Source organism: Stegodyphus dumicola, chromosome 2 (genome assembly GCF_044657685.1).
Source record: "Stegodyphus dumicola isolate Sdum_Otavi_A_Nest chromosome 2, ASM4465768v1".
Classification (NCBI taxonomy): Eukaryota; Metazoa; Arthropoda; class Arachnida; order Araneae; family Eresidae; genus Stegodyphus; species Stegodyphus dumicola.
The window spans coordinates 253,142,404-253,167,507 of record NC_140769.1 but is presented as its reverse complement, the minus strand read 5'-3'; the positions used below and the strand labels follow the sequence as shown (position 1 = coordinate 253,167,507).

At 32.1% G+C, this 25,104-nt stretch overlaps 1 protein-coding gene and 1 long non-coding RNA gene across 3 annotated transcripts in view; one reads left to right on the top strand and one right to left on the bottom strand.

The window, feature by feature from the left end:
• The window catches only part of LOC146998942 (mechanosensitive cation channel Tmem63-like), a 43,400-nt gene that overhangs the window by 4,728 nt on the left and 13,568 nt on the right, over positions 1-25,104 (bottom strand). The window contains exons 5-6 of one of the 2 annotated variants that reach the window (XM_085812036.1): positions 5,639-5,763; positions 830-886 (exon numbers count right to left, since the gene is read on the bottom strand). In XM_085812036.1, coding sequence (XP_085668162.1) covers positions 830-886; positions 5,639-5,763 — 182 coding nt within the window. The remainder of the gene's footprint in view (positions 1-829; positions 887-5,638; positions 5,764-25,104) is intronic. The other variant, XM_085812037.1, reaches the window with a different exon arrangement.
• LOC146998943 (uncharacterized) lies at positions 11,810-17,035 on the top strand. The gene is made up of 2 exons (XR_015039842.1): positions 11,810-11,982; positions 16,893-17,035. It is a non-coding gene; the product is annotated as an uncharacterized LOC146998943 (long non-coding RNA).

Sequence of the window (25,104 nt, the reverse complement as noted above, 5' to 3'; positions counted from 1 at the left end):
ATAACGCTCAAAAACATACTTTGTCACAATATAATCATTATATATTTTAAAATCAGTTCGGTTGGTACGTAATAAGAATTTGTCCAGAAAGAATTCGTAGAGAATTTAAAGGGCCGGCCATCCGGCCAAGACAAACACAGCCTCGGTAGGGACTGTCCTAAAGCATCTTGTGACCGCTAAAGCCCACGCTCTCTGTATGCTATCAAGCTTAAGTCTCAACCTGACAAGCTTCCCTGCTCTAAGTCCCCAAGCGCCTATGCCGTACATGATCATTGGCAAAATAACATTCTGGTAGATTAACCCCAGGGTGGAGGATTTCGTTGCTAAGACGTCAGCTGAAAAAGTCCTTTTATAGTACAATAAAATCTGATCTATTCGCCTTTGCAGTTCTTTAAAATGTTTGACGGAATTCAATTTATTGTCAATGATAACACCCAAAAATTTTATATCTTCTATATAGGTTATTTATAATGGTATTTGATCAATAAAATTGAAATATTTACGAACATTTCCAAATTCCAAATTCGCTGTAATTACTTTTAATGAATGTATTTCAAAATGCCGTTAAAGAATTTGAAATATCAGTGTTGTCATTTGAATTTCTGGGTATACGTCTGTATTTCCCATACATCAAAAACTTTAGGACTAATAAGATGAAGAATAATCAGATCTTTCGTTAAATACCACAGTTGCAATATTTACTCTTCTAAGCGTACATTGTCAAATAATTAATGCAGTATATTATGAATACGAAATTTTAAATTTCAACATTACTGGTTGCTTTAACCAAAATTAAAAACAATAAATAACAAAGAAAAGCTATTTTTACCTCTTCTTTACAGAGATCTTTATGCTCAAAAAATGACATTTTGTAAAATTTTCTCGCCTATAAAGAACATAATTTTATAAACTTAACAAGAAGCTAATGTGGTTATGCCTTTTAATATAGATAATAGCATGCGAAAGTGATAACAGAATCGGTGAGAATGGATAAAAATTATGATTAAAATGTGGCAATATTTGGAGGTAAGTCTTTAAAAATAGAATGAAGTCTGTAATTACAGTATAGCCATAGGTTGCATTTCTTAAGATACGTTCGCACGCAAGGGTTCTTTCATCAGTCATCTCCTTATTTATATTATACATGGAAGAAACCACAGAAACATCTGAGTTCTTTAGGAATCGAACCATGAATTAAGTTACCAGTGTTGAATGTTTTCAAAACGCTTGTTGAAATACGAGGGTTGCTATTTTTATTTCTAGCCTAATATTGAAAAACAGATGTTTATGATCGTAATTGGTTTTATTGTTTTTCAAAATAGTTTTCATGAAGATCAATACACTTTTACATGCGTCTGAACCAATTTTCGGGGCACTTTTCCCACTCCGATAGAGGTAACTCCAAAACATGCTTTTGAATGCATCAGCCGCTTCTTCGGGCGTCGCAGATCGCTGACCGCGTAATTTATTTTTGATTTTCCGGAATAAAAAAGTCACTGTGTTCCAAATCAGGGCTGTACGGCGGGTGCCCCATCAATTCGATGTTTCGGACAGTCAAAAATTTCCTTGTTTGAGCCGATGTGTGAAAGCTCACACTGTCATAATGAATGATTGGCTTCTTTTTCTGCTTTTTTCTAATTTCTCTGACGCCTTTTGGCAACCAAATGGTCATGTACCATTCGAAGTTGACAGCTCTGCGTTTGCTCTGAGGCCATTACCACCAAATGAGCGGTAATGTCGAAGAAACAGGCAACCGTTTGCTTCGAAGTGCTTCTTGCGCGAACAACTTTGGGTTCGTCTTGGAAGACCCATACAGTCGACTGCTGTTTTGTTTCCCCTTATAAATAAATATTTTAATCATACTATCTTTTTTTGAATTTAATAATGAAAAATTAGTAAATTTTTAATCCTAATTTTCCTGTTAAATAACCCTTAATTTAATTTATTTAAATTTAAAAACTTAGCAAAAACTTAAATAAATGTTTACCAAAAACATTTCTTATAGAAATAATTATAAGCAAAATCTGCTCAATGGGTCCTCAATAGCTGCAGGCCTCCCTGTGCTAAGATAGCATAATCATTTCCCTTTTAAGGCTTGTATGAAAGATTTAACATCTTAATTTCTTTCTTTAATTTATCTATTTAAATATAAAAAGATATTTATTTAGAAAGACGACAAGACCCTATTGAATTTTACTTTAGTTTAGCTGGGGCAGCTAATTAATTATTATTTTAAGCTTATTTATTTCATAAAAAAACCCAATCTAATTGATTTCATAACCAAGTTACCATAGGGATAACAGCACAATATTTTACTTAAGCTCTTATTTAATAAAAAGCTTGTGACCTCAATGTTGAATTAATATTCCTTTTGGTGCAACCACTCTAATAGAAAGTCTGTTCGACTTTTAAATAATAACATGATTTGAGTTCAAACCGGTGTAAGCCGGGTTGGTTTCCGTCACCTGTGTAGATGTTATACACAACCTTTGATGCATCTTGAACGTATTTTGCCAACATTTCCTTGCACCAATCGACACGAGCCTACTTTTCAGTGTTTGTCAGATTATGTGGGATCCAATACAAACAAATCTTTTTTACGGCCAAATGCCCAAGTAATATCTCATTGATGCTTGTCATACAAATACCCAAAGAGGTCTCAATCTCACAGTATGTCACATGACGATCTTGCTTTATCAGTTCACGCAGAGTATCGATATTTTCTGGCACAACAATCGATTTTGGACGACTTTCACGGAATTCGTTCTGGAGCGAACGTCGACCACGATTGAATTCGTTATACCAGTTTTTTTACAATGCTATATCACTGTATAAAGAATTACGTTCTTCGAAGCATTCTTACTTGGTAATCCACGTCGAAAGTTATGAAACATAATCGCACGAAAATGTTCAAGCGTCAATTCCAATTTTTGCCCGAGATGAAGTATCAGTTTACTGTAAACGACACAAATCACGCTAAAATGTCAAAATATTCTGAAGAAGTTGTGGTTAAAAATATCAAACTAGCGATTGGAATCATCTGTGGTCTCGTTGCAAGACTTAACTGTTGCCAAGGCCAGAAATATAAATAGCAACATTCGTATAAGATGACAAGTTACGGGTAAATTTCTCATTGAAAATCTTTAGTAAAAAAGGATTAATAGAAAACAACATTTTTAAAATTGCTTTGATTTAAACCTTTATTGCGTAGTTTTTAAATTTCGACATCAAAACTATTTTTGGCAAGATTATTTTGTATGTAATATCGGAAAATTATGCAAAAGGAATCAAACGTTTAAAATATCATAATGCGTTCTTTCTATATCCTAAGTCGCGCTTTCGAGACATGAAAAATGCAATTTGAATTTCGTCAGTCGGTCCAGTAGAACGGAAGATATAGAACTGCCGAATTTACGGAGAAATTAAAAAAAAATTATCTTGGCGGACTTTTTTTCAGTTTGAGCCAGGAATAATTTACTTGGCAAACTTCTTAATTTATAGCAAATTATTTTCTATTCCTCTCTTTCATTGCAGACGAGTGGAGAAGAAAAGGTCATCGTTTATACTTTCAATTAATATTAACAAAGTGCGTAAACCGCATTTGGCGTTATGCTAAAAACAAAAAAAAAAACAAAAAAAAAAAAAAAAAAAAAAAGATGTGAAATTTCAAAACGCTTCAATATGTAAATTCGTGTATATCTTAGAAAATTTTGAATAAAGAACTCTAATTTTTGCAGGTGTGCCTAGAAATGCATCTACTTTAAAATTATGTTAAAAATTTTATACGTTTATAATACAACACCGTTTTCGAAAAATTTATAAAAAATATTTTAAAATACAAAAATTAAAAAATAAATCCTAAAAAATGTGCGAATTGTATTTGGATTAAGCTTCAATTTCGAATTCTGGAACAAGGAATCAAGTAAGTTTAATAAAAAAAGAAATATTAATAAATATATATTAAATTCAATTAACATTAAAGAGCTAAAATTCTGAGAGCGAATTTTTCAAAAATTACGTCTGCGAGTTTTACAAAACTTGGCACTTCGGCATTATTTGAGTCGTAGAATCGAAATATGGAAAAAAAACTGGCAGGTCATTTCGGAAAATGTCCGATTTTGTGTCAAAAAATACCTATATTAGAACAGTGTCAAAAAATACCTATATTAGAACAGTGTCAAAAATACCTATATTAGAACAGTGTCAAAAAATACCTATATTGGAACAGTGTCAAAAAATACCTGTATTAGAACAGTGTCAAAAAATACCTATATTAGAGTAGTGTCAAAAATACCTATATTAGAACAGTGTCAAAAATACCTATATTAGAACAGTGTCAAAAATACCTATATTAGAACAGTGTCAAAAAATACCTATATTGGAACAGTGTCAAAAAATACCTATATTAGAACAGTGTCAAAAAATACCTATATTAGAGTAGTGTCAAAAATACCTATATTAGAACAGTGTCAAAAATACCTATATTAGAACAGTGTCAAAAAATACCTATATTAGAACAGTGTCAAAAAATACCTATATTAGAACAGTGTCAAAAATACCTATATTGGAACAGTGTCAAAAAATACCTGTATTAGAACAGTGTCAAAAAATACCTATATTAGAACAGTGTCAAAAATACCTATATTAGAGTAGTGTCAAAAATACCTATATTAGAACAGTGTCAAAAATACCTATATTAGAACAGTGTCAAAAATACCTATATCAGAACAGTGTCAAAAATACCTATATTAGAACAGTGTCAAAAAATACCTATATTAGAACAGTGTCAAAAATACCTATATCAGAACAGTGTCAAAAATACCTATATTAGAACAGTGTCAAAAATACCTATATTAGAACAGTGTCAAAAAATACCTATATTAGAACAGTGTCAAAAAATACCTATATTAGAACAATATTATATGCAAATTTAATACATAGCCTAAGTCGCACTTTCGAGACATGAAAAATTTAAGTTTGTTATTCGGCTCAGCAGTGACCTAAAGTCGACGTAACAAGCCTAGTGGCGAAAATAACGCAACGTCACAGAATCACATTAGCACCATGAGCTTCGGCAAGCAGAATACACTCTAATTATACTCTTTAAAACCTTCCTTTAAATGTTTTTCCCCCTTACCTCATTTGAATACCACGCGAGGTAGAAATTTACATTCTGGCAGGAAAGTGGAAATGTGGGTGATAGGAAAGAACATAAAATAACTGTTTAAAACACTGAAACGAGACCTTATAATCTTTTTATTTATGAATATATAACTACACTGTATTTAAAAATATACTTAAAAAAAACCTTACTAAATTTTTAACTTGAAGTACTTGATTGTGATTAAAAATTCATAATATATTTAAAGAATAATTATAAATGAGAAATAACTTAAACTCCAATATAGTGGAAATCTGTGCCGAAACTGTGGAATTTTATAAAACAGATTCTTTCTTTCTATGTTTTAAAATGCTGTTCGAAATTCTGTATTAGAAGAAAACTGAAAGAGGAGATTTATTCAACTCTGAATTCGAAGATATAATAAAAAATAGTTGTTATCAGTTGATGCTTTTCTCAAAAAAAAAAAAAAAAAAAAAGTTTCTTAATAATAGGGAAAAAATGCTAATAATTACTTACATGTACATGTGGCAACATGAAACGTCGAGGAAGGAGTTTCCATTCGAGAGGATTAATGCCTATGAGACAAATGAATATAAAAAGCCACATAATAGTGCTGCTAACGGATGTAAGTGGTCTCCAGTCTACAAATAAAGAAAGCAAATACGAAGAATTAGCTGTTTGAAAAGTCTTATTTCCTTATTGAACACTTTAAAAAGAAGAAAGTAGATCTTTAAATGTCCTAATTAATTACGTCGTCCGTAATATACATTTCTCCCCCCTTTCCATATAGACTCAATGGGCAGAATATTGGAGATATAGTCTGGTTCTATCGATAGTTTTTAACATTATCATGCTCGCAAAAGAACTTGTACGGCAATAAAAATTTTTAAATGATTTTTCTTTATGATCCGGCCGCCAAGACAGGAAAGTGGTTAGCGATTCTGATTGATTTCCGTGCAAAAGGACCTGGGTTCGAGTCCCGGAGAAAGCATGGATGTAATTCGTCCGTACCTTCGTAAGAGGTAACGGGGTCTGTATAATAAAGAGACTGCCGCTTCTGGCCTTAGCACTGGTAACACCTATGAAAATATACTAGAACTCACCATTAGAAAAAAAAAAAAAGAAACTTTTTGCCTATGAAATATAAATTAAAATACTGGCAAAGGAATCTCGCAAATAAATTAGGGCCTTTCATAAAAGGGCTTTTACTGTGGTAATGGTTTTTCTCTCTTTTTTTATACCTTCTCTTATTTTAGCTCAAAATGGTGTTTACTGGACAGGACAGGACAGGAACAAGTACAGGGGGCACCACGCAATCGCCATTTACAAAAATGGTATAGCCCCCATGCACTACCTCTTTAGCGTGCCGCCCCTTCCACAGGGGACCTGATTACGGTATACATAGGACATAGTATTAACAACAAATAAGACATTGAACATCATAATGTTACAACATACTTCGACACATAGGACATAGTATTAACAACAAATAAGACATTGAACATCATAATGTTACAACATACTTCGACACATAGGACATAGCATTAATATATGGTTACAGATTATTTACAGTGCAAGAAGTTATGTTCATTACAGAGCTTGTTGGTTTTGGCACAGCCCATTTCCACAGGGGACCTGATTACAGTAAACATAGGACATAGCACTAACAACGTATAGGACATAGCCCAACATACTGTTACAACATACTTCACATAGGACATAGCATTATCATACTATTACAGATTATTTACAATGCAAAAAGTTATGTTCATACGACATAACATTATCATACTATTACAGATTATTTACAATGCAAGAGGTTATGTTCATAATAGAGCTTGTTGGTTTTGGCATAGCATATGCTTTATGATACCTAGGGTGTTACATTTGAGTTATGTATTGAATGTTGTACTGCGGTAATTAGATAGGTAGTGTTCCATTTGGTCCAAGTTCAATGTTCAGATTTTAGCTGTTCATGGGTGCGCTACTTTAGCATGTACTTTGATGAATTATTGCATTTGATGCACTGATCAGCTGTTCAGTACACATGTGAAATTGGTACGTTCTACCTGGTGTAGATTCTGTTACCTGTTTAAGGTGGTGTTTGACGGGTGTTTACTGGAATGAACTATAATCTCGAAACGGGATTTTGCATCGTCCACTATAAAGTGCGAACCACTTTTCAAATTGCTGCCACCAAGTAGTATCGCCTTTCATTATTTTTGAATTAAATTAAATAATGAAGAATCTTCATGTATGTATGTATGTTCTTTGCACTGTAAAAACATGACGATACGTAAGACCAACAAATTTTGAATAACATGGTCCTCCACTCGAACATGAGCACCTGAGAGTCCAAATTTTGAATTTCTAATCTTAATAATTCATATTTTGTAAAACTTCATTACACAAAACGCAACAGTTTGAAAGCGAACAGTGGCAACGTTGATATGCAGCGCGCGAGACTGTCCATCGAAAATTCTAAAGATATACTGTTTTGAAATATTTTATGGCTATCCGACTGAATTTTACGTGGCGTAAGCGCAAGGAACATGATATTTAATTAATAAATTTGACACATGAAACATTAATAATAATAAGACAAAAAAAGTTTTGGAAGCCATCTTAGTAAGAAAACTGTACACTGATATGATAAGAGAAAATACTTATTTGGTTTACTTAATTATGGCAAAGCGCACTAGGGGCTATCTGCCTAAGGGGAAGAATGCCTTTCGTGGAGGACTTTCTAAGGGAAACTGGCTCGTATACACGTTACACATTGGGAAAACCACGAAAACGCCCATGCAGCCAGCCCGTTCGCGGGATTCGAACCTCGGACCGAACTACTAGTGTTCAGCGACTTTACCGCTCGGCCGCTGGTGGGCCGAGAAAATACTGAATAAAATTAAAAAAATGTATTCTAACATTTAACATTGCATTGGGAATTTTAACATACGTTGCTTTTAAAATTTTTGTAATTTTTCTGCGAAGAAAATTATTATAAAGCTAATTATAAAGCTAAGATGATAAAAAGAATTTGTTAGCAGAAGTGAGTGCAACAGCAAACTGAGAAACTGCGAATCCAGCGCGAGCGTAGAAAAACCTTAACAAACACTTTTGGGCGACCGTTAAAATTTGAACCCTTGCAGAATTTCTTTATATTCCTTTTCTTTTTCTTTTTAGTCCAAAGGGGCAATTTGCCGGGAATGGCTATTAATTTCGTTTTCGCATTTTGCGTCGATTCACTATAAGCGTTGTTTCACTTTTCAAATTGTTGCCACCGAATATTATCGCCCTGTATTATATTTAAAGAAATTAAATAATGAAGAATCTGAATAAATGCATGTATGTTTCTCGCACTGTGATAAAACAACGGTGCTACATCCAATTTTGGATAACGTACGTCCCCACCGCAATATAGGCATCTGAAAGCCCAAATTTGGAATTTCGAATTTGTTTAATTATCCATTTCATATTTTTAAAGCATTTATGAGTTTTAGATTAAGAAACTCAACGATCGAGCAATGGCAACACTGTACGAAAAAAAAATAGTTTTATCTCCAGCGCACGAGAAATTCTAAAGATATGCTCTTTTAATTTTTTGTGATGTTGCTGTTGAACTGAATTTTATGGTATAAGTGTGAAGAATATGATATTTAATAAATAAAGGTAACACACAAATCGTTAAAAAAACGCCTCCTTGGGTAATTTTTTTTTTAAAATTTATTTGGAGATGCACGAATAATCCATTGGTTCGAATACCGCAAAAATCGGCGTAAACAAGCCTAATTTCAAGAAGTGCTCAATTTCACAGAAGTCTTAACCTTTAGTAAATCAAATATGGCAACGTGACCTTCAGACAGTCAGATTGTAAATCAATCTTATAACTTAAATTAAAATTCACAGATGGCACCAACTCGTGCTTACAGAAGTCAACACTTTTGGCTTAAATCAAAAAGACAATAATGAGTAACGTAAAACAAAGGGAGTAAGTTTTGTCAACGGCTTCACGGATTGCTTAACGTGCAGCCTAGCTCTGACACCTAAAAATCGGTGTAAATGAGTCTAATTTCAAGAAGCGCATAATGTTACAGAAGTCTAATCGACAGCAAATCTAATATGGCAAAGTGGCATTCGGACAAGCAGAACAAGTTCTAAATTCACCTTCCAAAAACCTTCCCTTAAATACTAACTTCTTTCTATCTGATTTGAATGCATGCGCGCTAACTCATTTGCATCCTGGCAAGAAAACATGAGTTGAAAGCAAAAACGATGGGAAAGGTTGCTTCAAAATAAAATCAACCGTTAAGTAAACTAAATAAATCCCCAAAATCTGTTTTGATATTTGGAATGAATCTGTAGGTTCTTCTACCTTGTTAGTTATGTTTTAACCCGTCGTCCCGTTTTTTAAGCATAGTTTGCTTTAGTGACTTTTTTAATGTGAGACTTAATAAGCTGAATATAAGTTGTTATTGCATCTTGATTGCTAGCCGCTTCTTCTTCATTTCCAAGTGTTTCGGAGTACTCTTTAAGCCATTCACTTATTATTTTACGAATAATCCGCAAGAGAATAATTGGGAGTGCAAAAAGGTATGCTGCAGTCAATAATCCATGAAAGAATCCTTATTTTGAAAGCTTTACCAGTGACTGACTCATTAAGAATCCTGCAAATGGGAAATTCAGCTTCAGCGGAATGAAGAAATATATGTAAATATATTTCTCAATGGAATGAAGAAATATATGTAAATATGTTTCTCAATGGAATGAAGAAATATATGTAAATATATTTCTCAATGGAATGAAGAAATATATGTAAATATAGTTAGTTCTCAATAGAATGAAGAAATATATGTAAATATAGTTCTCAATAGAATGAAGAAATATATGGAATGAAGAAATATATGTAAAATATAAAACGAAAAAAGAAAATAAAAATATAACAAATAACCAGATGAATGTCCATTCATTAATTGCATAAATATTAATGAGTAATATCAGTTTCTGAATCATCACATTATTTCACATTCAGGTCTAAATAAATAAAGGTAATCCTTGAGTTACGATGACTCCCTTTTGTGACAGCCGAAACTAAGATTAAAAAATATGAGACGCAGCCAAATATTACTGATAAATGTGTGAAGGAACAATTAGGTAATATTAATTTTCTGATTAAAGAAATTACTCACGGTTCTGAATCATCCAAATGAGTAATAATTACTAATCTTTACGTTAATTGAAAGACTTCGATTAGGCGTTTCTAATTTGTTATGCATGCTAACTAAATTAAACGGAAAGTATGTGTTAATTTTACAAAATATGTGCAAGGAATTTCACTACGTTCTCTCTCACTGTAACTGGTAGCAAGCCAGGCTAGAAATTCAAACAGCCGGATCTCGGATCCTGCAAGAAGGCAGCTGATTTTCCATACTCCTAGTTTTAAAAAATTCTAATGCATCTCACATATATTTAGACATTCTTCAATCCATTTTATTCCGAATATAAGTACAGTTTATAAAAATATTATCAACTATATCAAGAAAAAATAATTCCTGACTTACGTCGATTGGTTTGTTTTATGTGATTGTGGCAAAGCTTTGAGTGCTATCTGCTTAAGGGGAGGGATGCCTACGTGAAGGAGTTTCTAAGGAAAACTGGCTCGTATACACGTTACACGTACGAAAAGACACGAAAACGGCCATGCATCCAGTCCGTTCGCGGGATTTTCAACCTCTGACTGAACTACCAGTATTCAGCAACACTGGTCCGACGCTGGGCCGCTGGTAAACTCGGCTTACGTAAGAATCGATTTACAATGGGACCGCTAATTGTCTTAAGTGAAGGTCTACTTGTATTACTGAAAGTTTATATGGGAGAAAGTCCCATTAATATAAAGTGGAAAATCAAATTCTCCTCCTGCAAAAAATGTTATATTAATGTAGATTTGAATAAAACTCCATGATTTTATTCGATATTTACACGCAAAATCTGAGTTGTTTTCAGAAGAAAGAGGGCTAATTTTATATTAAGGAAATTTACTTACGTATAAACGAATATATCGCTTTCGGCTATTTGTGCTTTGTATAATAATATATCTCTGTAATTTTTCATTCAAAAGCTTATTCTACTTGAAAAAAATTCTAAGAAAGAATACATACCTCCCCTTATGCTAAGTAGAATATGCAGACTTGCATTCATCAGTATTAGAGCAAACAGAGCTAATTTCACAGCCAGACCGTGTACAGTGTAGCTGACTCGAGAAGGAGAGCACACAAAGAATATATTGTAGCGATCCACGATATATTTCACAATAAAGTACATCAAACCTGTGCAGAAATTAATTTGTCAAAATATTATTCTTGTGGCAAAGGAAACTATAAGACTTTCCGACGACAATCGGCCACGGAATTTTCATTTGTGATCAAAGGCACATCGCGATCGCCTTCAACCTTCAGAACAGGCCTTAAAAATGTGTCCGCTATATTTGCAGTTGTATATTGCACGCATATTTATGAGGTTTCAGGCATTCTACCATCAATTAGTCCCATGTGTCCCATGTTACACGCTTTCGAGTACACTGTAAAAAAAAACCTCGAAGTTTACAGACAAAAGTCTTGTATAGTTACAGAAATGCGAACAATTACGAAGGAAATACCTGTAACGAACACAGAACCAAACGAAACTGTAAACTCTACAGGAGTTTTTCAAGAAGTTTTGCTTGGATTTTGTCCGTAGCGTGTGATCACGTGGCTTAAAACGGCTGAGAGAGAAGAACCAATCAGGAAGAAGGTGGAAAAACAGCGTCTTAGCGAGAGAGTTCAACGATAGTCGCCATGTTAGCCATTATTTTTGCTATGGTCGAGGTAAGTTCGAAATAGTGTTTGACGTGTATTTTACTAATTTTATGTAATGTATTTGTTATGTTCTTTACACTATCTATAATTAAATTCTTTTAATGTTTAGCTTATAATTCTAATGCTCCTAAATAAACCTGTGTTGAATTATTGTTAAGAGTTCAAATCACAGAGCTTGTGTTCCATTTAGTAAAATAACAACTTTTATTCGTTACATCTGCAGGTGTCTGCAGTTAAACTGCTCATATTTATAAACAGAAACAAATTTGTTAATATGTTAGTATAAAAACAAATAAGCTTAATATTAATGTTCTATCTATAGTCTAATAATTTCTCATGTTAAATATTTATGTATCTTTTAAAACATATCGCGTTAGAATATTCATATTTTTCATTTTGTTGACAGATGTAACATTATTATTCCATACATGTTATCATTAATCCCAGCGTGAACTGCTTTAGAATATTTTTCAGAGCATTATTACACTATGTATGTTATTATTAATCTCAACGAAAAAGAAAAAATAAATGTAATATATTTAAAAAATTCGACAAAATAACTTAACATACATTAAAAATGGAATATCATTTCATTAATACATGCGATAAGTTCGCCTTAAAAGATTATATAGTCGGATAGCAATTACATATTTGTAAAAGTATTCAATGTATATTATTTTTTGTGTTAAAGGTAGTTTTAATCCAGGACAGTCTTTACCAACTTATAAAGCATCTATTAAGTTACATTATAACCAACATTTACAAAAGGCAATCGAAATGCCGTGACTTTGACATATTTTTAACTATGATGTAACATACTAGGAACATTAAAGAAAAAAAATTCTATTTTTTCCTTTATGCTTGTTGAAAAGTAAAATATTAATAAAATGGTACAATATTCATTCTAGTACTTACAATGTAAATTTACATATAAATTTACTATAAATTTTGGTGCAAAGTTCATTATAAAATGCATTTGCTAATATTTAATAGTTATAGCATTCAATATCAAATCATGGAAATATTAGTAATGATACGTCAGTTGCATATATTAATTTCAATACTCAGCTCAATGCCAAATTTCTTCTATATCTGAGATAACATGTATTTTTTGAAAATAATTAATTTGTGTCATCTTTTCATTTAAAAATCTCTTTCAGATATATTTTAATGTGAATTATTTTCAAAATTATCCTCATTAGAATGAATGTTGTTCTCTTTATTATGTTTGAAACTGCCATTACGCTAAAAAATATATTCAGAAAACTATTTATTGCTGAATGTTTAAAATAAGTTCTACTGCTCCTTTTTGACAAAGAGTATCCATTTGAATTGCAGTTGGTTTTAATTAATCGTTGGTTGTATTTTTAAGAACTACTTGATAAAATTCAACAAATTAGTTCAATCTATGAGTTCATCTGAAAAACCTAAAATTTTTATTCCAATTCTGTCATGTGTATATATTTCAAGAATGAAAAAGAATTACAAATTCACTATCCAACAATACTGAGTAATATGTTGTTGATATAGCCAAACTTAAAATGACCCATTTTAAAACCAGATTAAATAAATCATCGCGTATTTTCGGTCATCGAATTTCTTTGGCGTTAAAAGTGTCATAGATTTAGTAAATCCAAGGGTCAAGGTAAGCTCAAATATTTTTTTCCATAGTTCATATTTGCTAAGTTATAAATTTTGCTGATGCAAAAGTTATGTAACTTATGCAAACATATGCTTAGAGTATTTGAACTAGTGTTGAAAAATCACTGGAATTTAAAATGTAAATGACAGTATGCCTTAAAGCTTGTTTTGGTAAAAGCATATTTATGGGTGCCCCTTGGCAAAATTTGGCGATTTTTGGCAGTACATGGATACCGAGTTTGTGCAATTCTTTGACCATGTTATTTTGGCTTGTGTAGCGACGATTTGTGTGCCAAAAACCGCCGCTACACGAAGACAGATTGCACATACTCGGTATCCATGTACACATCGACCTATTTTCACTTAAAAAAAATCTGTGAATTGTACAAACTTGGCATCGTGCACTCCCTTGACTTTATCCATGTACACATCGACCTATTTTCACTTAAGAAAACATCAGAGAATTGCACAAACTTGCGCTCCCTTGATAATACAGGGAGCACCCTTCAATATACTCTAACTGCTGTTTTTCATATATTAAAACATTTTAGGCATTTAAGATATCTTCCTGTAAGTTACAACTAAATGAATGACTCTTAAGCATAACAATTTCAAATTTTTATGCTTAAGAGTAGAAGGAGTTATACACTTTTTAAATAACAGTGTCAGAAATATATACTTTTTAAAATATGTAAACCATTGTTTGAAGTATAGAAAAACCTACCTTAGCAACTATACCTCTTTAAGTGATTATGTCAAGTATTCTGGTGATACAAACATTGATATTAATTATCACTGAGAATCATGCTTTGTGAAGTAACCACCTCCATTAAATATCAAAATTGTACAAAATTATGGAAAAGTTATAGAGTGGTTTTACTGTATACTTAAAGTATATCATATCACTGTTAGATATTGATGATGTAAAAGATATTATCTAATCATAAATATTTCAAGCATTAAATAGCTTAGTGTAAGTCAATAAGTTTTCAGATTCTGACTTTGTACCCTGTCTTTCACTATGTAATATTTTTCTAGCAACTGTGTTAAGTACCAGTAAGTAAGTTTGTCTTAAATACCACTTAATGTAATCAGGTATCATCTGTTCTGTCTGTAAAACTTAATCGTAATAAGTGAACAAATGAATATCTGTAAAACTAAAGATGACACTCTATGTAAAAAATACAAGTATTAAAATGTCTATGAGAGGAACATTTAAAATATTAAATCCACGATCAATTTTTGCGACATCTAAGATAGAAATTACCCAAACTGACTAGTTAATTCAGAGGATGAATGCATGTAACATCATTGTTCATGTGTTTGTTAATTGTGTAAGTATTGAAGTTCATGCATTAATTGTTGATAACTATATTATTGGCCTTATATATATATACTTGCATTTCAAAATTTTGTATATTTTGCCAGTGAGCTAAGTATTAAATGCTGTTACGTATAAGTTCATATTATGTGGAAAAGTAGTTTTTGATCTAACACTTTCTGAGAATTTTTTAATGTTGATCATCAAGCTTAAAGCATATGGCTGAAAGGTACTTTTCCGTTTCGCCGGCGCAAATCTCGCCAAGCAGACTTTGTTGGCGACAACATACAGTATACACATAAAAAATGTTAATTCTAAGAATTTTTTTTTATTTTGAAGGCATAAACATTTTAATATGGTTTAAAATTTTGTAAAAAGACAATAAATTTGTAAAAAGACATTAATTTAAGAATTTACTATGATTTCATGGTTCAATATCCTGATTCGCCGGTTCGTATCACGTGACCCCAAGTGATCTCATCTCACGTAAACTACGCTACTAAAATCTAATTCGCTCAGTAATTATCTACATTAATTTCAAGTTAAATCTTAATTTGGAATACAAGTTTAAATGCAAGAATTATTTCAATTCGTACGAATAGCTTACTCAGAAATTATGTAAAACCGCAGTGCTTTACTTCGCTAGTGCATTCTCATTAGAATTGATGAATTTAACACTTGATTTCGCCTTCGGATGAGCGGTGTAATTGCGTTCTAATTGACTTAGAACCTAATTGACTTAGAACTAATTGACTTATTACCGTGAATTGTCTTAGGGGATAAAATTTAAATATCGTGTAAAAATTCTATATTATTGTATGCCAGTATTGAATGAAACAATCTGATAAGAAATGGCTTCAACTTGTTTTGAAACTGAGGCGTAAAAGGTTACCAACAAAGATATTCCGTCTGGCATCAGTTAAACCATTATTGGCGACTTTATCGTTTGCGCCGTCAAAACGGAAAAGTACCGGCTGAAATTACCAGTATTAACCATAATTTAATTATTCTCCTGTTTCAGCGTTTCTCATACTTTTTTCGAATAGAGATTATGTGAATTATCATAATTTGTGAATCACCTTGCTGCTGTTCCCTTTGAAAGCAATTTTTTAGCATATATTACTACTAGTACACTTATATTTTAATATATGATTAAAATCCATTATATTTCATAATTAAGTCCATTGAAGAAAAGTTATATTTCTAATATTTCAAGATTATTAATGAGAAGGATGATTTGTAATTCTTGCAAGGCTCTTTTATATTTGGATATATGATGGTAAGACCACAGTCTTAGTGGATATATGATAGTATATTTGGATATATGGTGGTAAGTACCACAGTTATAGTGCTTTAAATCCATCTTTTACTGCTAAGACTGAGTGGGAAGTCCCTAAGTAGGGTAACCAATAATAAATTTCATAAAATGTCTATCTTACGAGAAAAGGTGATAGATGATTGTCATATGTAACTTTTTAAACTCTGAGATTTTTCAACTAAATTTTTTTGTCTCCTTTGGAAACTTCGGAGGACCATGAGGGCAAGCTGTATGATCCACAGATTGAGAAGTGCTACCTTAATACATTTCAATTTCTAGAGAAATTAATCTTAAAAAAAATCTGATCATTATTAAAACTACTTTACAGATTTATTTTATATTACAAATAAATATAGTAAATATCTAATAAACCTCAAATTATTTTCTGCAAAATGAATTAATTAAATTTGTACTGTTTTTGCTTCAAAAATGGATGATACAAGCAATTTATGATTTCATGAAAGGACCAAAAGGAATCTTGTTTGCAATTTAATTATTTAATTTAAAAAAAGATTTAAATCATTTGGAATATGTACAAGTGCATGCAATTATTATGAAGAGATTCTAAATTAAAATGTCACATAACAAATTTAGAATATGTTATGTACTTCTAACGAATGTGATTTTTTCTTTATTTAGGAGCCGTGCTTTGAATCCTAAGAAGAAGAGGACTGCACCTTCACAACTAGTTAATTAAAAATAACAATAATATAAATTTTACCTATTTTTTATTTTATTTTCCTTTTGGATAGTTTTCAAATAAAAATAAACCTATTTTTGTTTCTATATTCTGTGTATTGGAATAAAGAGTCGAAATCCATTGCAATATCCAATATTTTCAAAATATGATATTTTTTGAAATAAAATATATGATTATGGAATATTACGTTAAAATGAAATGGTTCCTTATGTAACCTGTATGTTACACTAAAAGACTTCATCGAATACTTGTAAAGTAATGAGCAAATACTAAGTTAATATCTTGTGTGAATGAATATTATCTTACAGAATTTTTTATTCCATAAAAATCTATCTAAAAATATAATTTTGTTGAATGAAGATTTAAACATTTTTCCCGAAGATTTAAAAAGTCGTTTGAAATAATGATAACAAAAACATTAATCTGAACCATTTAATAAATGAATAGAAAATTTTGAGAACAATTAAATCATCCACAGGAATTTTGAAATAATGATCGTATTTTTGACATCAGTTAAAGAAAGAAAATCTGAGTCATTTTGATTATAGTGATAAATTAGTTCCATTAATAGTAGGATAGAAAATTAAAATTTTAAAGAGCCATTATGCATTATCAATTTTTCATTAAAAAATTTTTAGTTTATTACTACTATCATATCAATTATTAATGCTGAATTCTTTATCTTCAGTTTTTACATTCTTTTCTTAATTTTATAGGCATAGCAGAAAAAAATATAATTATAGGATCAAGGCATTTCCAAATACATTATATTTTCTTCCTTAAATTTTTAAGATCAGTCTATATTCATCATGTATTATAGACACAGTATCAGGGGATTCTGTTCAATTTTTCAGTTAGAATTTGGGACGAAGTTGTGAAGTCATACCTACATTAAATGCTTGAATTGATTATTTGAAATATGACAAAGCAAGAGAGGGCCATCTGTCCAAGAAAAGGAATATTTTAAGGAAAACTTCATGTTACACAAACATTTACACAGGCAGCCCATTCTCTAGGATTTAAATCTAGAGCCAAATGCTAGTGTTCAGCTTACTGTCTGGCTGCCTGTAGGCAATAAATGTTTTAGTAGAAGGAATACTTGAAAAATTAAATTTAGGACTAACTAATTCTTCAATTTTGTATTCAATGAGAAGAATGTAATTTATTAATAAAGTTTTAAATCTGGGAAAATACCTGTACAACTGTCCGATTAATTAATCTATTATTTCAATTAATGGTCAGTAGCAGAAGAGATTAAAAAGCATTTATGTCTAAAAGAATTATATGTTGTAATTAAAATGAATAATGCAATTAAGCATGAAAATAATTTTGGATAACTTGTGATAACTGAATTTAAGTTCATTGTTGAGTTACATAAATAATTTTTTTTTAGAATTTGAAAAAATATTTAGAATTGTTTATTGAAACAATTTCATTAAAATATTTTTTTACTGTAATCATATCCAATTGCAGTCTCTTTAGATTACACTGTTGGGTATAAGGAGAATGATTTGGTTTAGTTTACTTAAGTATGGCAAAGCACACTAGGACTATCTGCCTAAGTGGAGAAATGCCTTTGTGGAGGACTTTCGAAGGGAAACTGACTTATATAATGTTACACATGGAGAAAACCATGAAAATACCCATACAACCAGCCCATTCGCGGGATTTGAACCTCGGACCGAACTACCAGTGTTCAGCGGGGGGAATTCTAGAACATTACTAATTTATTGCCAAAAAACCATTAAGTCTAATACACAAGTTTTTTTTTCCAGCTATTTCGTGATGCATATGTAACTTTGAGATGTCTTAAAATTCAATAAAGGAAAGTAATGCAGATGTAAGAAAAACATAAAATTTGAGCTTCTTTTTAACATTGGGAATATTTTGAAAGAAAATGTTGTATATCTTTTAGAAAATCTAAGATATTTTTCCTTAAAAAAAAAAAAAAACTTAATATTTAAAGTTACATAACTTCCCTTTCCCCACAAATAAATAAATGCAGCATATTTTGTTACAAGCAGTAGCTGTAGACATTTCACATAAAACATATGTTCTACATGTGTACTTATTTATAGTAATATTACAATCAAAATATTTAATATTTAGGAATACATCATTTTTGTATAAGACAAATATGTTCTATATGCATAATTATTTGGAAGAACTTTTAAGTAAATTATCTGCAACTTTTACATATATATATCCTTTAAAATTTCACATGAAAATACATGTTCTTACATAATCACTTGCAATAAACTTACAAGCAGAACACTAGTAATCTACAAATATTCCCTTTAGTAATTCACATTCAAAAATTACGATCTACTTACACTATTATTTCCTGTAAGCTTTACAGATGTTTACATTGGTAAATCACATATGAAAAACATGTTATACTTACACGATAATTTCCTGTAACATTACAGATCAAAGATCTGTAACCTTTACAGGCATATGCTTCGGTAATCTAATCAACATACAAAAACTTTGTTATGCCTACAGAATAACTTCCTGTAACATTACATGTCAAACATCTGTAACCATTACAGGTATAATCTCTGTAAAGTTACTAAGAAAATTCCTGTTTTGATTACTCAAATAATCCATGGCATCCCAGTTTCCACGACTTTTCTTAGTAACTTTACAGATTTTTTTTTACAGTGTATTTGATGTTTATATTTTCAAGGTATACCTGTCACTTTGAGAAAACATTCTACCACCTGTCATAAGAATTATAATTCTGCCGCGCACTTTATTCGGTGATGTCCTATATTTTGGGGCAATTGCTGCTGACTGTCTTTGGTGTTCAGAGGGATAAACAAAAAAGTACCTGTACAAAGCAGTTATATGTTTCTAAGTATGCGTGTTTACTCAATCATGTTTATGAACTAATTTCATTACACCAATTAGTGTAACGTCTGGATGTACTATATACTTAATGTATAATGCGTTTCCAACATGCACTTAATGTATGCATATTTATTTATCCCTGTATCAATATTTCTTTAGTTATCTGTGCATGTGTAATGTTAGTGTAGTCCAAGTGATAGGAGATTTTATATGTCCAAGACAAATCACGATGATCTTAACATTTTGCGACGTGTACTGTATTCTCTACTATGTGTTAATGTATCCTGAACCGCATAATGTTGTATATTTACCCTGTATTATATTAAGTAGCTACTGCTTATATATGTGATGTATATAATCAGTGTTATATTACGCGTATCCCAATATACAGTGCTCATACTTCTGTGCATATTTTAAACATACTTCAAGGTATATTTTAAGCTAGTCATGTATTGTCAAAGTATTATTCAATGTAACAATATGTGTAACTATAATTTGTGCGGGTAATTATAATTGTTATCAAAGTCACCATAGGAAATCTTGTAATATGCATCTTGAACGACGTATAAGACACTGTATTTATAAATATAATCAATGCACATTAAATCGGCGAGGCGCCAGTGTGCCCCCCTCTTGACATCTGGGGCTGTTCTAGTTAATGGTGGACGTGGTGCTGTACTGATTGACCAGTATGGTAGAGGCACAGTGCCCACGTCCCCCGTCACTTGTAACAAAGCAGTTGTCATTGTTCGTTGAAACCATGTCTCCATTAGCTCAACGTCCATGTCTACGTTAACTTTTTCATTGATGTTTGTACTGAAGCATGAGGATTACAAGCTTTTTGGCTAATTGTATAGCTTATTATTATTACCCCAAAACACTACTCATGAGGAGTCGAACATATATATGCTCTGTGTCAGTTCTCAAGCAGTAGTTATTGTCGCTAGAGTACGCATATCTCATGGCGGAAATGCGTCTTATCACACTATATGTTGTAACTCACATTACATTGATACATTGCATTTCCCAATCTACGGCTGCAAATAATTGCAGGGATGCGTGTCACGTTAAATGCCCTGCTCCGAAGATTGCGAGGGCTGTTAAATACCCCACTTTGCAACTTTTGGTTTGTTAACGAGTTTGAAGACCCCCCTTGGAAGTTTCGTGATAATTGTCGTCGGAAAGAATGATAGGTTTGCCTGTGAACATCAGTAAACAAGTGACAGTAAGTGAGTCAACCTTTTTACTATTACGCAGTGATCAGTACATCACAAGCTCGAATCTATGTTATTATTACCTCATCAACTGCGAGTTTCTTGAGTATCTCAATGGTTATATCATCTCCGGATATATGTCCAATGTTTGCTTTCAATACACTGCAGTTTTTTTTTTTCGAAAATTTGCCTTTTACTGTTTCTCTATAGCCCTCAGTACCATTATCCAGTTTAATTTAACCCTTCCGTCATCCTCTCCTGTCCGCGAAAATTCCCCCCACCCCCAGCGGGCCGTCTATTTTTCGTAGCGTGTAATGTTGTTTTCTCTGTACATCACAACTTCCCATACATAACTTTCATAGTGGATAAATGTCAAAGAATATTAAGCAAAATTGTAAGGAAATAAAGCATAATGGAAAAATAATAATATCTCTGCTTATGTCTAACAGCAGGATAATTTGATAACATCTGATCCAGGCGGTCTACTCCTCCCATTTTGTTGTTGTAATCTTTTACAATTATTGGTTTTTTTAAAGTTATTTTCCGTGTTCTAACATCAATCATTGAATTATTATGGACTGTACTCATCAAACGTACAGTGGTGGCCAAAATTGTGGACACTTTTGGAAATTTTTATGTTTTTGAACTTTGTATGCTTATAGAAAATGTTACGTTTCGCAAAATGCAAACTTGTATATATCATTTTAAAGATAATTTATTACTGAATTCAATGCAAAACACAAAATTCATTTTTTTGCAATACGAAAAAAGTTATATGTACTTTAATATAAATAAAAAACACAGTTATAAAGTGTTTTGTAATGTCTAGCTTTCCTGGCCAATCACTGTTCTTCTTCTGAGAACCAATAAAATGTTAGTAACTGCCAGTAGAAACTGACATCATGTTTACACTTGAAACAGTTCATTATTTTGCTTTGTTCTGTAGAAGGAGGACCTGTTTCTTATACACTGCAATTACAAGTAGGAATTTTTGTAAAACTTCAATCAGTAGTCAAGAAGCAATGACATCAAATGAAAGAGTAGATTGGACACCTGGAAAGCGATGTAATATTATTGTGTTACGAGAAAGTGGTCTTTCCTATGCTGAAATTGCAAGACGGGTGGGTGGTTCAGTGACTACATCTGGAGTCCGAAAGTTTTGTTTACGATATCAGGAGACAAATTCAATAAAAAACAAAGAAGGAAAAGGCCGAAAAAGGTGCACCACATCTATTGATGACAGAAGAATAAAAAGACTATGTCTCCAAGTTAGGAAAATGTCATCAGCCGCCATCAGAAGTGATCTGAATGATGCTGGTGTTTCTGTCAGTTCAAGAACAATCAGGAGAAGATTAACAGATGTTGGACTGAGAGGTAGAATTCCACGAAAAAAGCCTTATCTTAATTTTCAGCAACGAAAAAAAAAAGACTATGGTGGGCAAATGAATACATTAATTGGACAGATGATCAGTGGTCACAAGTTACATGGAGTGATGAAACTAAGATATCGTTATTCGGTAGTGATGTGCGAAAATATGTAAGACGTAGAATAGGAGAAGAGCTACATCCTGACTGCATTCAAGCAACTGTGAAGAACCCAGTTAGTGTTATGATTTAGTCATGCATGTCAGCAGATGGTATTGATCGCCTTCATGTCATCGATGGGACACTGAATGCCAGAAAATACATTGACACTATTCTAGAACCAAAACTTCTACCTTCCATCAGAGATCTCTTTCCCAACAATGCTTCGTTTATTTTTCAGTAGGATTCTGCTCCTTGCCACACGACCAAAATATCGAAGAAGTGGTTTCGTACAAAGAGCATTAAATTGTTGTCATGGCCAGGAAACAGTCCTGACCTCAATTCTATCGAAAATTTGTGGCACCGTTTGAAAACTCTTGTCCGGATGAAGCGCCCATCAAATAAAAGGGAACTAATTGAGGCTATAATTGTTTCCTGGCATCGTGTAATAAGGAAAGAAGAGCTTAAAACTCTTGTCAGCTCAATGAAACGTCGATGTGAAGCAGTAATCAAAAATAAAGAGTACCCTACTAAGTACTGATAACTCACTGCAATCATCACTATCTAATGTATATCGATAACTATTATCGTTTAACTTTTTTTGTATTGCAAATAATTGAATTTTGTGTTTTGTATTGAATTCAGTAATAAATTCTCTTTAAAATGGTATATACAAGTTTGTATTTTGTGAAACGTAACGTTTTCTATAAGCATACAAAGTTCAAAAACATAAAAATTTCCAAAAGTGTCCACAATTTTGGCCACCACTATATATCCTTCTTGTCTTTCCAATTCACAACCTCATTTTTTTCTCTTTTTCTGCTGAGTAGACGTTGAAGCCATCTCTCACTGTCTTGTATCTTATGAAAAATGGCGCGAATATTCATAAAACCCGGGACAACTTCAATTAGAAATAGAATGCCTGATTAGTGCTACCCTCTAAGAGGTATAATGTAGAAGAACGCTTGAGGCGCGTTACGGCCACCCTGCGGAAGTTCTACTTGAACGCACTAGACGCGTTACGAACGACGAAGAGGTTAAAGAGTGCTAATATTTAACAGCAAGAGAATGAGCGTACGCAAAGGAAGAGGGTAATTCTCTCCGTCTCTGGAATGAAAAATTTGATTATGCATTGATGCATGTACAATGTACAGTATAATATATGTGTTTTTGTACTGATTCAATACTATATCTTACCTTCTTTATTTCTGAGCGTATTTGAACTGAAAGTATATCTTTTTACTTCCTTGTACGAAATAAAGGAAGTATTGAAGTTGAGAAAAATTCCGGGTATCTATTTCAACGAAAATATCCATTTTGACTCCGCTTTCGAATTCACTTGACAGTGTTTTTGAATGACATCTGTACGTACTGGGAGAATAAAGGACTGTTTTTTTTCCCATAACGGACAGTAAAATCGATTTAAAATGAATTAAGGAAACACTTTTCTGGTGACGTGCGTAAGTGTGTATCTCTCATAACTCAAAACGAGTAGCCTTAGAATTGCAATTTTGTATACGGGACTGCTATAGCATGTAATCGTGCACCTCTCTTTTGAGTTACAATCGGCTGCACCAAACGTATATACATGTACGTAAGATATAAAAAATATGATAGCTGTTTAAAAAAAATAATAATTGGCGACCTCAAAATTAACATTCTAAATTTAGTGATCTGCCCCTAAATTCATCTCTTCTCACAGGTTCCAGATTTTTCTATCTTAAGTAACGTTTTAATGCAGATGCCTCTTGTCCAATCAAATTAATTGTAAACCAAAACTCTGAACTGAAACTTTTCCGACTCCCAACCTTCTTTCTCTGAAAGTACCTTATCATTTTTTCCTTTACCGCATAAGCTCTCCTGTCGGCAAAATGCTTTTTATGTATGCTGCTGCCGCTTATTTACTTAAGATGACGTTCTAATTCAAAATGCAATTTATGCACTTAAGAAAAATAATATGTAAAAGATTAAATTAGCAGCGTAAATTAATTTCCCTTCTCTATTCTAAAAATAGTAACATTTACTTGCACTGCGTCATTTCGAGAAAAATCTATGTCATATGACTCTAACGTAATTCTAGTGGTGTAAATTGGACTAAAACTCAAGCAGCCAATAACAATTTTACAGCAATATTAACTATCCAATCAAAATACTTTGAAAACCAAAACTAACTCAGTTTGAAGAAGATTTCACCTTGAAAAATACGCACTTGCTTTCCACGCTTTGGCCTAGTTACGCTGCTGTCTGTCTGCTCTGCTTTCTTGCTACAAAATTATCAAAAATGTCAAAAATGTAAGCCTTTTGGAACGGGCACATATGGTGTGCCGAATTGTGTGTGTCCGCGGCATGTTGCCGAAAATAAAAATGAAGATTTAATCTGTCTTCGACTCCAATTTCCTAGTCATTATGGATCAGCACTTCTACGCCATCCAAATTCCTGTTCCTGAATATATTACCGTGTATATATATTTCTGCTTTGTTACTCGGCTCAGTGAGCTCCAGTTTTATTCTTATATGTTGGTAAATTGTGCATTTTTTCCTTTAAAAGTTATTGAATTAT